The sequence below is a fragment of the Rhincodon typus genome, unplaced genomic scaffold (genome assembly GCF_021869965.1).
Source record: "Rhincodon typus isolate 14 unplaced genomic scaffold, sRhiTyp1.1 hic_rhity00002099, whole genome shotgun sequence".
NCBI lineage: Eukaryota > Metazoa > Chordata > Chondrichthyes > Orectolobiformes > Rhincodontidae > Rhincodon > Rhincodon typus.
In genome coordinates, this window is record NW_025967737.1 from 3,406 (window position 1) to 15,815 (window position 12,410).

General features: G+C 41.7%; 1 protein-coding gene across 1 annotated transcript; it reads left to right on the top strand.

Moving 5' to 3' along the window:
• Nucleotides 1–1,263: 1,263 nt before the first annotated feature.
• Nucleotides 1,264–12,179, top strand: LOC125481423 (ATP-dependent RNA helicase DHX58-like; the record flags this gene model as incomplete). The annotated part of the gene is made up of 6 exons (XM_048592953.1): nt 1,264–1,275; nt 3,689–3,838; nt 4,642–4,803; nt 6,012–6,202; nt 9,652–9,745; nt 11,518–12,179. Coding segments are annotated over 6 exons (801 nt in total), but the record flags the coding sequence as incomplete, so codon positions are not given.
• Between the last annotated feature and the right edge of the window lie 231 nt (nt 12,180–12,410).

Here is a 12,410-nt window from a genome sequence, read left to right on the forward strand (position 1 = left end):
TCTGCTGGTTTTTAAAAGCTTCACAATTCTCTGGGATCACACTAATCTTCACCACATTGTGTGTTTTTTCTTTTGCTTTTGTGCTGTCCATGACTTCCCTTGTCAGCCATGGTTGCCTCGTCCTCACTTTAGCATGTTTTTTCTTCGTTTGGATGAATTTCTGCTGTGCCTCCCGAGTCGCCCTCAGAAACTCCTACCGTTGCTGCTCCACTGTCTTCCCTGTTAGGCTGTCCTTCCAATCAACTCTGCCAAGTCTGTCCCCATTACACATCACCAGATCCAGAATTGTCTGTTCTCCAGTGGGCTCCCCTACAAGTTGCTCCAAAACACCATCTTGTAGAAATTCCGTGAATTCCTCTCCTTGAGACCCAAAACCAGCCTGATTTTCCCAGTCCACCTGCGTATTGAAATCGCCCATGATTATTGTAATAGTGCCTTTCTTACATGCCTTTTTTTAGTTACTGATTTATTTTCTTCCCCACATTCTGACTACTGCTAGGAGGCCTGTTCAAGGCTGCCATCAGGTTCTTTTTTCCTTTGTGGTTCCTCAACTCTACCCACACAGATTCTATACCTCCCAACTCTATATCACTTCTTGCTTTAATGATTTAACTTCATTTCTTATGAACAAAGCAGCCCCGCCTCCTCTGCCCATCTGCCTACCCTTTAGTTAGGAGATGTCTCCTTGGATATTTTGGTCTCAGTTCTGATCCCCTTGCAGTTATGTCTCTGTGGTCCCACAATATCATACCCCATCAATTTCAATCCACACTATAAACTCATTTACTTTGTTCCATATAGTGCGTGCTTTTAAGTACAACACCCTCAGTCCTGCATTATCTGCTCCGCTTCTCATAGTTATCCCCTTATCTATGGTGCCTGAACATAGATTCTTGACCCTTTTTATACTCTGTCATATTCCTTGTTCTGGAAGCTTTAATATCCTTGGTTGAGTCCAACCCCTCCCTTAATTTTTTTAAATAATTTTCCATGCAACTGAACCCCCTCCAACCCTTCTCACCTACACCCCCCCCACCAACCCATACCTGCTATTTAATTTAAAGCCCTATCCCCAGGCCTAGTTATTCACTTGGCCAGGACCCTGGTCCCAGCATGGTTCAGGTGGAGCCCATCCCATTGGAACAGCTCCCTCCTTCCCCACTGCCTGGTGCCAGTGTCCCATGTATTCAAACCTGTTTCTCCCACACCAGTACTTGAGCCACACATTTAGCTCTTTAATCTTGTTGACCCTGTGCCATTTTGCTCGTGACTCAGGTAGTAATCCAGAGATTATTATCCTTTTTGATTCTGATTTTTAATTTGGCCCCGTGCTGCTCATGTTCCTTCAGCAGAATCTGTTTCCTTTCTCTACACACATCGTTGGTACCTATGGTGACCACAACAACTGAATCTTTCCCCTCCCATTCCATGTTACTCTGTAGTCTGGATGAGATATTCTGAACCCAGGCACCAGATAGGCCACACAGCCTTTGGGACTCTCAGTCTTATCCACAGAGAACAGTGTCTATTGTTCTGACTATACTATCCTAATTATAACTACATTCCTCTTTTCTCCCCCATTTTGAATGGCTCCCTGTACATGATGCTACGGTCAGTTTTCTCAGCATCACCACCCTCTGTGCTCTCACCCACGCAGGGAGCAAGAATCTCAAACCTGTTAGAGAAGTTCGAAAGCTGAGGCTCCTTCAGCACTACTTCCTGGATCCTTTTACCTGCCTCACTCATTGTCACACCCTCCTGTGCCTGACCACTGACCCAATTTGAGGTAGTTAACCTAAGGGCTGTGACTACCTCCTGGAACACAGCAAGCAGGTAGCTCTCCCCAGCTCTGATGTGTCACAATATTTGAAGCTCAGACTCCAGTTCATCAATTCTGAGCCAAGTTCCTGAAGCAACCAACACTTGCTACAGATGTGGTCACTTTGAACCACAATGGAGTTCACCAACTCCCACATCATGCAGGTGAAACGCATCACATGGCATCTCTATTTTATTTGTGTTCTTAATTGGATTTTCAAAATTTCCTACTGGTCTTTTAGTTAGTAACCTGCCAATATTTTCCCTATTTACCTTCAATTTGAAGGTAATCTATAATAGATAGTCAAATTAGTAGCTATTACGAAATAATGAACTTACAGTTTACCTATGATGTCACTCTTCTGTGCTGGACCTCTGATCCCGTGCTTCAATTTATCCTGTTGAACAAACCTTCCAAGCTATGAACCAAAAAAAACAAGCAAAAAGTACCTCCTTCCCTCCCCTGCACTGAATTCCCATTCTGCCTCCAAATTCCCTAAACTATATATTCACTCGGGCTGTGTCTCACTTTGGATGTGATCTTTCTGACCGTGCAAAGCTTACTGACTTTGCGTTTTCAACAGGCCCTCTCTTAAATGAAGGAGATCCCTTGCAATTTTCAACTATCTCCATGATTATGGCCTCATCACGCGTCTCCTTCCACGTCGGCTTATTGTTTTTGCTCAAAAGCTTGCCCTTAATTTTGTTGTTCTTTAAACCGCCTGTGAACATGCCTTTAAAGTTAAAAACTGAAAAAATTATGGATGGTGTAAATCAGGAAAAAAAAACAGAAATTGCTGGAAAAGCTCAGCAGGCCCAGCAGTATCTGTGGAGAAAAAAAAATCAGAGTTAACATTTCGGGTCTGGTGACCCTTCCTCAGAACAGAGTTCTGTTTATGAGTTTTTCTTTATGCCTTTAAGGTTGATTTCCAAGTACACCTGGTAACTGCTTCCTTTGAGGGAATACAGTTCTCAATGCAGTCAGTCATACCATCATATGAAACCAAAACTGAATTAATTTCAGCATATTCCATTGTATGTCTGACAAAAATGGTTTGCCACTACCTCAAGAGAATCTGACCTGATCATCACGAGGCAAGCATTCACTTTATCATTATCTCCAATTATACTTATTCTCTGCCCAATGTGTAACCTTCATTCCTAATTACACCAGTCTTCTTTATTACGGTTAAAATTCGCCCTTATTTCAAATTGGCCTTCAGTATTGTTTTCCTTTCAAATTACCTACTGTGCTGACTAATAATGTTTAACTGAATATAATGTGCACAGTGAACAATCTTTCAAATGGCTCACACCTCCGCCAAATCAACTTTAAACATTCCAAAAAGGGTGCCACAATGTTCTTCATTCCCTAATTTCTCAAATGAAATTTATGTAAAGAATTCTGCCTTGTAACCATTCTGTCAGCTTTGTGGTCTGTAAACTGGAGCGGAGACTACAACCAGATCAGCCATGATCTTATTAAATGATACAGCAGGCTTGATGGGCCAAATGATCTACTTCTGCTCCTAAATCCTAGATTAGTATGTAACAGATTCGCTTGTGGATTCACAGCCAGCAGCCTTTAAACTACTGTAATTTTATTTTCACTTTCCCCCAACAGAGAACTCAAAATCACAACATGCTCAGATCTTGCAATATACAATGAAATGTTTTTAATGATAACCATACCTCAGAACTGGGACAATCAAAACAAAATTATAAAGTGATGAATGCACTTGCCTATCAGTCTAACTTTCTGACATTTTGCCTGATTTGTTTAGACCTTGTTATAACGTGTCCAGACAAGTTAACCAGCACGCAATAAATTCAGTGTTCAATGTTTTCTTGTATGTTTGCAACATTACAGCAAGAACAACACGAGGTCATTAGGAAATTCCGAGTTGGCATTATCAACCTACTAGTTGCCACCAGTGTTGCAGAAGAAGGCCTGGATATAAAGGAATGCAACATCGTCATCCGCTATGGTCTCATCAACAATGAAATTGCTATGATGCAGGTAAATCAATTGTTGGTACACAGAATGCTGTGCTTAATCAGCGCCAATAAAAGAAAAGAGAACAAAGAACAATACAGCACAGGAGCAGGCTGTTTGGCCCACCAAGACTGGCAACACGTGATGCCTTTCTAAACTAAAAATCTTTTGCCTCTATGCTGTCCATATCACTATTCCTTGCTGTATTCGTACATCTGTCAAGGTGCCTCTTAAACCTTGATATTATATCCGCCTCCAATGTTTTATGTATTTACTAGATATGTCTTCGGCACATATGATCCTACAAGATTAATGAGCAGGTTATGGCCATTTGATCCTGCAAAGGAAGCTAGGAGAAAATGCACGGAGGTAAGGGGTAATACTCTAACAAATTCCTTTCCAATGGTTTTAGGTGATCGAACCAACTGGAGAGGAAGTTAAATATATTTCATTGGACATATAAGACAGACCAGGATTCAAATGCTCAAAATCATGATGGGGAACAGTGGTGCGTTTTTTATTTCATGCACAACTCAAAGAATAATTACAAGTTAAAGATTGAGGACATTGAATGAACCAATTAAGTAACATCAGCATATGGACTAGACTGCCATCTAGAGTAGAGGACAGTTGTTTCAGCAAAGATCAGAAGAGTACAGGTTTGAGCTGGAATGCACTATGTGTCTGCAAATTGTTGTTGGATGCAGGTAACATATGAAGGGATATTATCCTGTTCTTCCTTGTTAAAGGGACTGACAAGAGAAGCTATCTTGAACCAATTGCTGTACATTCTTATGATATTATTGTTGCACTTCTCCTTCTCCCAGGCCAGAGGACGAGCTAGAGCTGAGAACAGCATTTATTCAGTGGTTGCTAAAAAAGGCGGAAAAGAGATATCACGGGAGTTTACAAACGAATGCCGCGAGGACCTTATGAAACGTGCAATAGAGGATGTGCAAGAAATGCCAGAAAGGGAATATCTCATCAAAGTAAGACTCTTGAAAGGTTTTGCACAAACATTGTACTATTTTGCAACATGGTAATAGTGTGAATGTACTTGCTATGTTTTGGAGTCTTGGCAATTCTGTACAGTCCAGCAATACCATTCACAGTAAATTATCTGAAACAAGGCAAACAAGCTTTACAAAGGGGAGAGGTAGACCCTAAGCAAGGAGTAAATGATTTTGGTGTATCACTGTTTTAAGATCTAGATATGCCAATTCACCAAGGATCAGGATGCGAATCACCTGACCAACTACCATGCAGAGCTCGGCAAGTAGCCTAGCATGCCAGGAAGAGGTTGCATTCATTCAGGGGTGTGGGCATCACTGGCTAGACCAATATTTACTGCCCAACTCTAATTTCCCAAGAGTCAACCACATTGCTGTGGGTCTGGAGTCATAGTTACACCCCCCCTAAAGGACACTAATGAACCAGAGATAGTAGGAACTGCAGATGCTGGAGAATCTGAGATAACAAGATGTAGAGCTGGATGAACACAGCAGGTCAAGCAGCATCAGAGGAGCAGGAAGGCTGATGTTTCGGGTCTGGACCCTTCTTCAGAAATGGGGGAGGGGAAGGGGAAAGCTGACGTTTCGGGTCTGGACCCTTCTTCAGCAAAGAAGGGTCTAGTCCCAAAACATCAGCTTTCCTGCTCCTCTGCTGTTTGACCTGCTGTGTTCATCCAGCTCTACACCTTGTTATCTAATGAACCAGATACATTTTTCTGATAGTTGATTCATGGTCATCATTAGACTCTTAATTCAAATTCCACCATCTGTTATGGCAGGATTTGAACCTGGGCCTCAGAACATTACCTGGACGCCTGGATTAACAGCCCAGTGATAATGCTTCTAGGCCGCCACTTTGCCTGTAATTGCAAGTTATGGACTTACCTGTTAAATAAATCCACATGAACTTTTCAATTAAAGATGCATGTTATTCAATCTATGTTACTTAGCAATAACAAAAGAAAGCACATCTGAGGACTGATTGAGAGTTCAGATGAGAAAAGATGAGTGGGTACTTGAGTGGAGCAAAATTACCAGCATGGCCCGGTTGGGCTGAATGGGCTGTTTCTGTTCCAGCTGGCTGTAATCCTTTATAATTCTAGCAAGTACTGTGACAGGAAAGGGTTGACCATCTAGTTAGAAGATCAAATTGCTGCCTCTTTAACCTGAAGTGATTTCTCTCATAGATTCGAGACCTCCAACTGGAAAGCATAGTCAGCCGGAAAGTAAAAGAACGGAAGTATAATTCTGTAAGAATGGAAAATGATCCGAAAGATGTAAGATTTTTTTGCCGGAACTGCAATGAGGCTGTATGCCATGGCAGTGATATTCAAATCATTGAGGGCATGCACCATGTCAACGTGAATCCAAACTTCAAGTAAGTGTTCGTGGGCATCTTTCCATTGCTTAAGTTTTAGTCCCAGCCACATTTGGTGTGCCTTCACCTAGAATGTACGCTGTGCCACCTATTCTTGCATTTGTCTTTTCTCCCTTTCTTTTCTAACCTCTGTCACAACTACCAGGCATGTCTACCACACTGTCAGTGAACTGTACATTAATATAACAAACGTAGTCACCTTTTAGTTTATCACAGTTCAGACCAGCAATCTTTTGTTTAAATGGTTTAAAGTTTATTACATGTTATTACTGAAGGTTCACTAAAGATAAAGAGAGAATGTTCTTAACAAGACATCAAGGTTAAAACAAAGATAATTGAGACAAAAAAAAGTAAAAGAAGGAAGTCCCAAATAGTCTCTGTGGTTTGCCATTGGGACCTGCTGTTTGCGTCCGTTGTTGCTAAAGTGAAGAGTTTACCACTTGAAGTCAGATCCAGCAGTGCAATTGCTTCTACAGTTGAATTGGCTGTGTTTTCTTATAAAGGTAGGCTCCCTGTGCAGGGGAAAAAAGAGAGGAGATTCCTGGCTTCTGATTTTGTAGGTGTGACCCTTTTAGTTACCACTCACTCTACCGCAGACAACTGTTTGAAAATGCTTCTCTACTTCCTCCCTCTTCCTCACCCTCTTACTGCCCAGAGAGGAGTTTTCTTGCAGGGTATTTCACAATGGAATCTCTCTTTTGGCTCTTGGTGGAAACTTTCCTCTCGGGACACGAACCGTGTTCTCAGAGCTCTGCACACAGGCTGTTCAAAAGTCGAATATGGTGCTGTTAATTTTGAGGCATCAATTCAAAGAAGTCAAAGTATTGAGTCCCCTTAAAGCACTGCCTCATGTCTTCTGTTTCTCTCTGAAGCTAGAATTCTCACACTTCCCATGTCTGTTTACAAACTGCTGGTATTTCCAGAGTCTTTACATATCTGGCCATGTCTCTCTGCAGTCCACTTAGAGGTGGTAGCCCTAGAGTCAGGTGATTTATAGCAGCCATGTTTTTTTCACCTCGTGAGTTTTTTTTTTCTATTCATTTTGTTGGATGTGGGCATCGCTGGCTGGCCAGCATTTCTTGCCCATCCCTAGTTGCCCTTGAGAAGGTGGTGGTGAGCTGCCTTCTTGAACCGCTGCATTCCTCCCACAATGCTATTAGGGAAGGAATTCCAGGATTTTGACCCAACGACAGTGAAGGAATGGTGATATATTTCCAAGTCAGGATGGTGAGTGACTTGGAGAGGAACTTGCAGGTGATGGTGTTCCCATATATCTGCTGCCCTTGTCCTTCTAGATGGAAGTGGTCGTGGGTTTGGAAGGTGCTGACTGAGGATCTTTGGTGAATTTCTGCAGTGCACCTTGTAGGTAAGTACACACTGCTGTTACTGAGCGTCAGTGGTGGAGGAAGTGGATGTTTGTGGATGTAGTGCCAATCAAGCGGGCTGCTTTGTCCTGGATGGTGTCAAGCTACTTGAGTGTTGTTGGGGCTGCATCTACCCAGGCAAGTGGGAAGGATTCCATCACACTCCTGATTTGTGCCTTGTAGGTGGTGGACAGGCTTTGGAGAGTCAGGAGGTGAGTTACTCACCGCAGTATTCCCAGCTTCTGGCCCACTCTGTTAATGTGGTGAGTCCAGTTGAGTTTCTGGTCAATGGTAACCCCCAGGATGTTGATAGCGGGGGATTCAGTGATGGTAACATTGTTGAATGTCAATGGGCAGTGGTTAAATTGTCTCTTATTGGTGATGGTCATTGCCTGGCGTTTGTGTGGCACAAATGTCAATTTTTGGTTAAAGTCAAATTAGTTTTATTTTATAAAAGAGATTGTAATGTTATAACTCCTTCAGTCATGACACCCTTATATCCTCTTAACCAAAGAGCTGACTTTTGTGTAGACACAGTCTACAAACCGGCAAATGTCCTTCAGTATAAAAACAGGTAATACTGGAGATACCAAGCAGGTCAGGCAGCATCTGTGAACAGAGAAAAAGAGGTAAGCTTCCAGTACTTCCATCAGACAGGAGAAAAGTTAGAAATGTTTTGAGAATGCATAATTAATTTTAAAACCTATGTGAAAAGTAATCTGGAAGAGCTTGAATTAGTTGGATGTTTTCTCTGTTGAACAAGATCACGCATTTTCTTGGAATTGTGTTCAACAATCTGTGGACTATGATTGACTTGCTAATTACTGAAGTCAAAAAGTTAACATGTTCTGTAAGATACCTACTGTTTCTTTTCTGTAAATCAAATGTCTTTGGAACAGCAAAGAAGCATAGTTTTCAAGGAGATAAAATTAGGTCTATTGCTTTAATTACTGAAGAAAACATAACCTGGTAGACCCAGAAGCAGTGAGTATGAAAGAGACCCCAGAAGCTTTAGTCTCTTTTGAAGTCTTGTTTCTTAGAAGAAATCCTTGGGAACTTATAGAGTTTCAGTATTCAGTAAACAGAGTGCCAGTATTGCTGTCTGTCTGGTGAAGCCTGAAGAAGTGGACCATGACCAATTCTCAACAACTTGAATCCAAGTTGATTGGAATCAGAACTGGACGTTTATCGTCAATCCACAGTTATCAGGAATTTGACTTCTTCAACAGGAATTCAGCAGATGTGAAAAATTATCACATTTTATCCTTTGGTTCCAGGCTTTGGCCCAAAGAACTTGTTTCTTCCTTTTTCCTTATTTAAAAAAAAAATCATCTCTGCAGAGACTTGCATTTTTGTGTTTTGTGTGTGTGGCATTAAGGGGATATAGTTTTCATTTCAGATCGTGGTTTAGGTGCTAATCATTAGTTGGCACTGGCTTTAAGAGTCAGTTTTGTTTATAATACAAAGATGGTTTTTGACACTTATTAAAGAAGACTGGTCAATGTTCTGTTTGTTTTGGATAGCAGGATTAAAAAGTGAAATTAACCATTTTTGGCAGGTGAATTAACAGTGCATCTGGTTGTGTAGTGGAGCTTGATTGTCAGTGTACCGCTCCCATCACAGTCATAACAAACATAATAGGACAAAAGAAAAATATTGCAAATGCTGGAGATCAGGAGACAGGAAGTGCTGGAGAAACTCAGCAGGTCTGATGACATCCGTGAAGAGAGAAACAGAGTTAAATCTTAAAGTCCAATAGGACTGTTGAGTCAATATCAAATCTGTTTCTGTCTCCACAGTTGCTGTCAGTTTCTCTAGCACTTTGTGTAAAAATGTAATAGGTTTTGAGCAAGTGTAGGGGGTATTGGGAAGTAGTCAAAAAGGGAAGTTCTGTGATATGCGGAAGGGCAAGAGAGATGAAGTGACACGGTTTCATGGCGAAAAATCCCCCAATTAATCCAATCCAAATGGAGATTAAAGTCAATTGCAATCACTGTAGCAACATTTTGCATGCCCACATTAAAACATATTCCAATTAAAAATAAATGTTTGTTATGCTTACTATTGCCTCTTTTGTTTTTGCAGAATTTACTACAAAGTCGGCGGAAAAATAAAGCTTCCAAGAAAATTTGAGGACTGGGAACCCGGCGGAACAGTGAGCTGTCGCAAGTGTGGTCAGGTACGTAAAAAACAAGGCAGCTCAGCATAACGATCAACCAGTCCCTGGTAGCACAGAATTAAGTGGATACCTGCTTTCGCAAAGTTAAAACCAGGCTCCGTGGGAAGCTGATAATGAGAATGATTCAGAATGAATGGTATGTGCAATCTGTAGTTGAAGATCCTGGGTAGTTTTACCAGAAGTATTCTTTCTTTGCAGGCACTTAGAGAAGTAGTTTATGATCGCTATATAGTTTGATTCAACTATGACTGTGTGGAATCAAACATGGAGCCTTGTTAGTCACTTTAACTCAGTATCACGCTGGCCATTGGGTGCTCACCTTAAGCAACTAAAATGTTTGTTATTTGTAAGCCCATGTTATGTACGGAAGGCATGTCTATCAGATGCAATGCCCATCAAACCACCAGAAATGATATCATAACACTATGCTTCATTTTCTTGATTATTCTTCTTCACTTTGGTCCACAAGGGCTGCTAGTTTGCAGGCACAGGATCAAATGTAGCTGATGGGGAGCAATTTTTCCAAAGGGTACCCATTAAAAAGCTGCCCCTAAGATTGCCATTCAATTAAAAGTGCACCAATAGCATCACTAATAGCATTGACCACTGACCGTTGACCCAGGGAGGCAACAGCTTAGTAGTATTATTGCTGGACTGAGAGACCCAGGTAATGTTCTGGTCCTCAGTTCGAATCCCGCCATGGTGGATAGTGGAATTTGAATTCAACACAAATCTGGAATTAATGAGGCAAATAATGATCAGGAATCCATTGCCAATTGCCAGGAAAAAAAACCATCTGGTTCATTAATGCCCATTACAGAATGAAATTGACATGCTTACCTTCTTTGACCTGTGACTCCAGACCCACAGCAATGTGGTTAACTCTTAACTGCCCTCTGGGCAATTAGGGATGGGCAGTAAATGATGGCCTGGCCGGCGATGCCCACATCCCATTAATTTAAAAAAAAACCTGCCGAGGCTGCAGGGAGAAGGAATGATGCCTCCACATTGAAACCCTCCTCAAAAGGGCCAGTAAGTGTGTGGAGGATGTGACGGAGCCAAGTGTGGCAGTCTGCAGGGATCAGAGGGGACAGCCCTGTGGTGGTGGTATTGGAGCTGGGTTTGGGGGAAGGTGTTAGGGGAGGTGCTTTGTGGGGCGCGGGGCATTTGGAAAGGAGGTTCCCCAGGAAAAAGTTCTTACAATACAGTTGGATGCTCACCATAGATCAGAGGTCTGTTCCCTGCCTGGAAAAATCCTGGCAGCGGTAAATGGTTGATTATTTGGCCGCTGCTTCCAGTCAGTGAGCAGACAAACTCCCCTCATTCCTGCCTTCGCCAATATCACCTAGTGGCTAGGCCATGCCGGACTCCTTTTTGATACCTACTGGCAGCACTTCATATTTCCAGCCTCTCGGCCCATCTCCAAAACTATGGGTAAAATTCTGTTACGTGATTTCCTTTCAACCGACGTTTTTAAATCAAGAGGTGGCTTCTACCCAGCAAACCAGCAAAATACCAAGTTGGATTCTGGATGGTTAACTTGAAATGCATGCATGAATGTTTGTTAGGCGCTCACAACTCTCACACAGCCAGCACAGAGTTATAGTGGGTCAAATAGCCTCCTTCTGTGCTGAAACAATGCTATGATTCGAAGATCAGTTGCAAGGTTCCCAAAAGCCTGATTCTCTCTGGTATCTGGTCATTGCTGCACCTGAGCGATGTCTACTTTTAAATACTGTTCAAAAATCTCTGTATGCCCTTTCTCCACACAGGCCTGGGGTATGGAGATGATCTACAAGTCTGTGTCTGTGCCCAGTTTAAACATCAAGAATTTTGTGGTTGAGTTGCCGACTGAGAAAAGAACCTTCAAGCAATGGAAAGGTGTCCCGTGCCAGATGGAAGAGTTCAACTACCAAGAATATTGTGCAAACTGTCTTCCAGATCTCTTTGCAGATTCCTTCTAAAACTGAAGCTTGCTAAACGTTTATGAATTATCTGTGCCCTTAGCTGCAGTCGGGGTGGATGGAACATACATCCTTTAGTTTGCAATAATCAGAAACATCGCATGAAAATAATCATGTTTAGTAATCATATAAGTTCTAAAATATTTAGTTCCTTACACTGTGTAAGGAGTAGAGTGAGGTGCATTTTTTAAGAATTAAGTTGCTGTCTCTGTTATGTGGGCTTTATGGCAATTGTTGAATTCTTGAAATAGAGGCTAAATATTAACAGTTTCTTTCTTCTGTTATTCAAAAAAAAAGCATGACTCATTTTCAGGGTGCAAGTCCCTACCTCATTGTCCTGAGGAAGTTGTGGTAAACTGCTTATGAGTGGCTTTGTGGGCCATTTTGAAGGACAGTTAAGTTACCACACTGCTCGTGATAATTCCACTATTGTCAAGATATCACAATAAACTTTAGTAGAATTTAATATATACGATAGGGTTATGCAGTTGATTAATCCTGAATTGTTTACACAACATAGCATGTTTGAGTACTTACCGTTCAGTTGCACAGTCTACCAGTCAATCTGAGTGAATTTCAAATTGTTGTTTTGCGGAATTAGATTTCAAGTGCAGGGCTTGTTTGCTATCTGTGCTACTGTGGTTAATGTCAGGTATCTTTTCACTTTTCATATGTGTGCTGAATTTATCTTCTCGTTACAC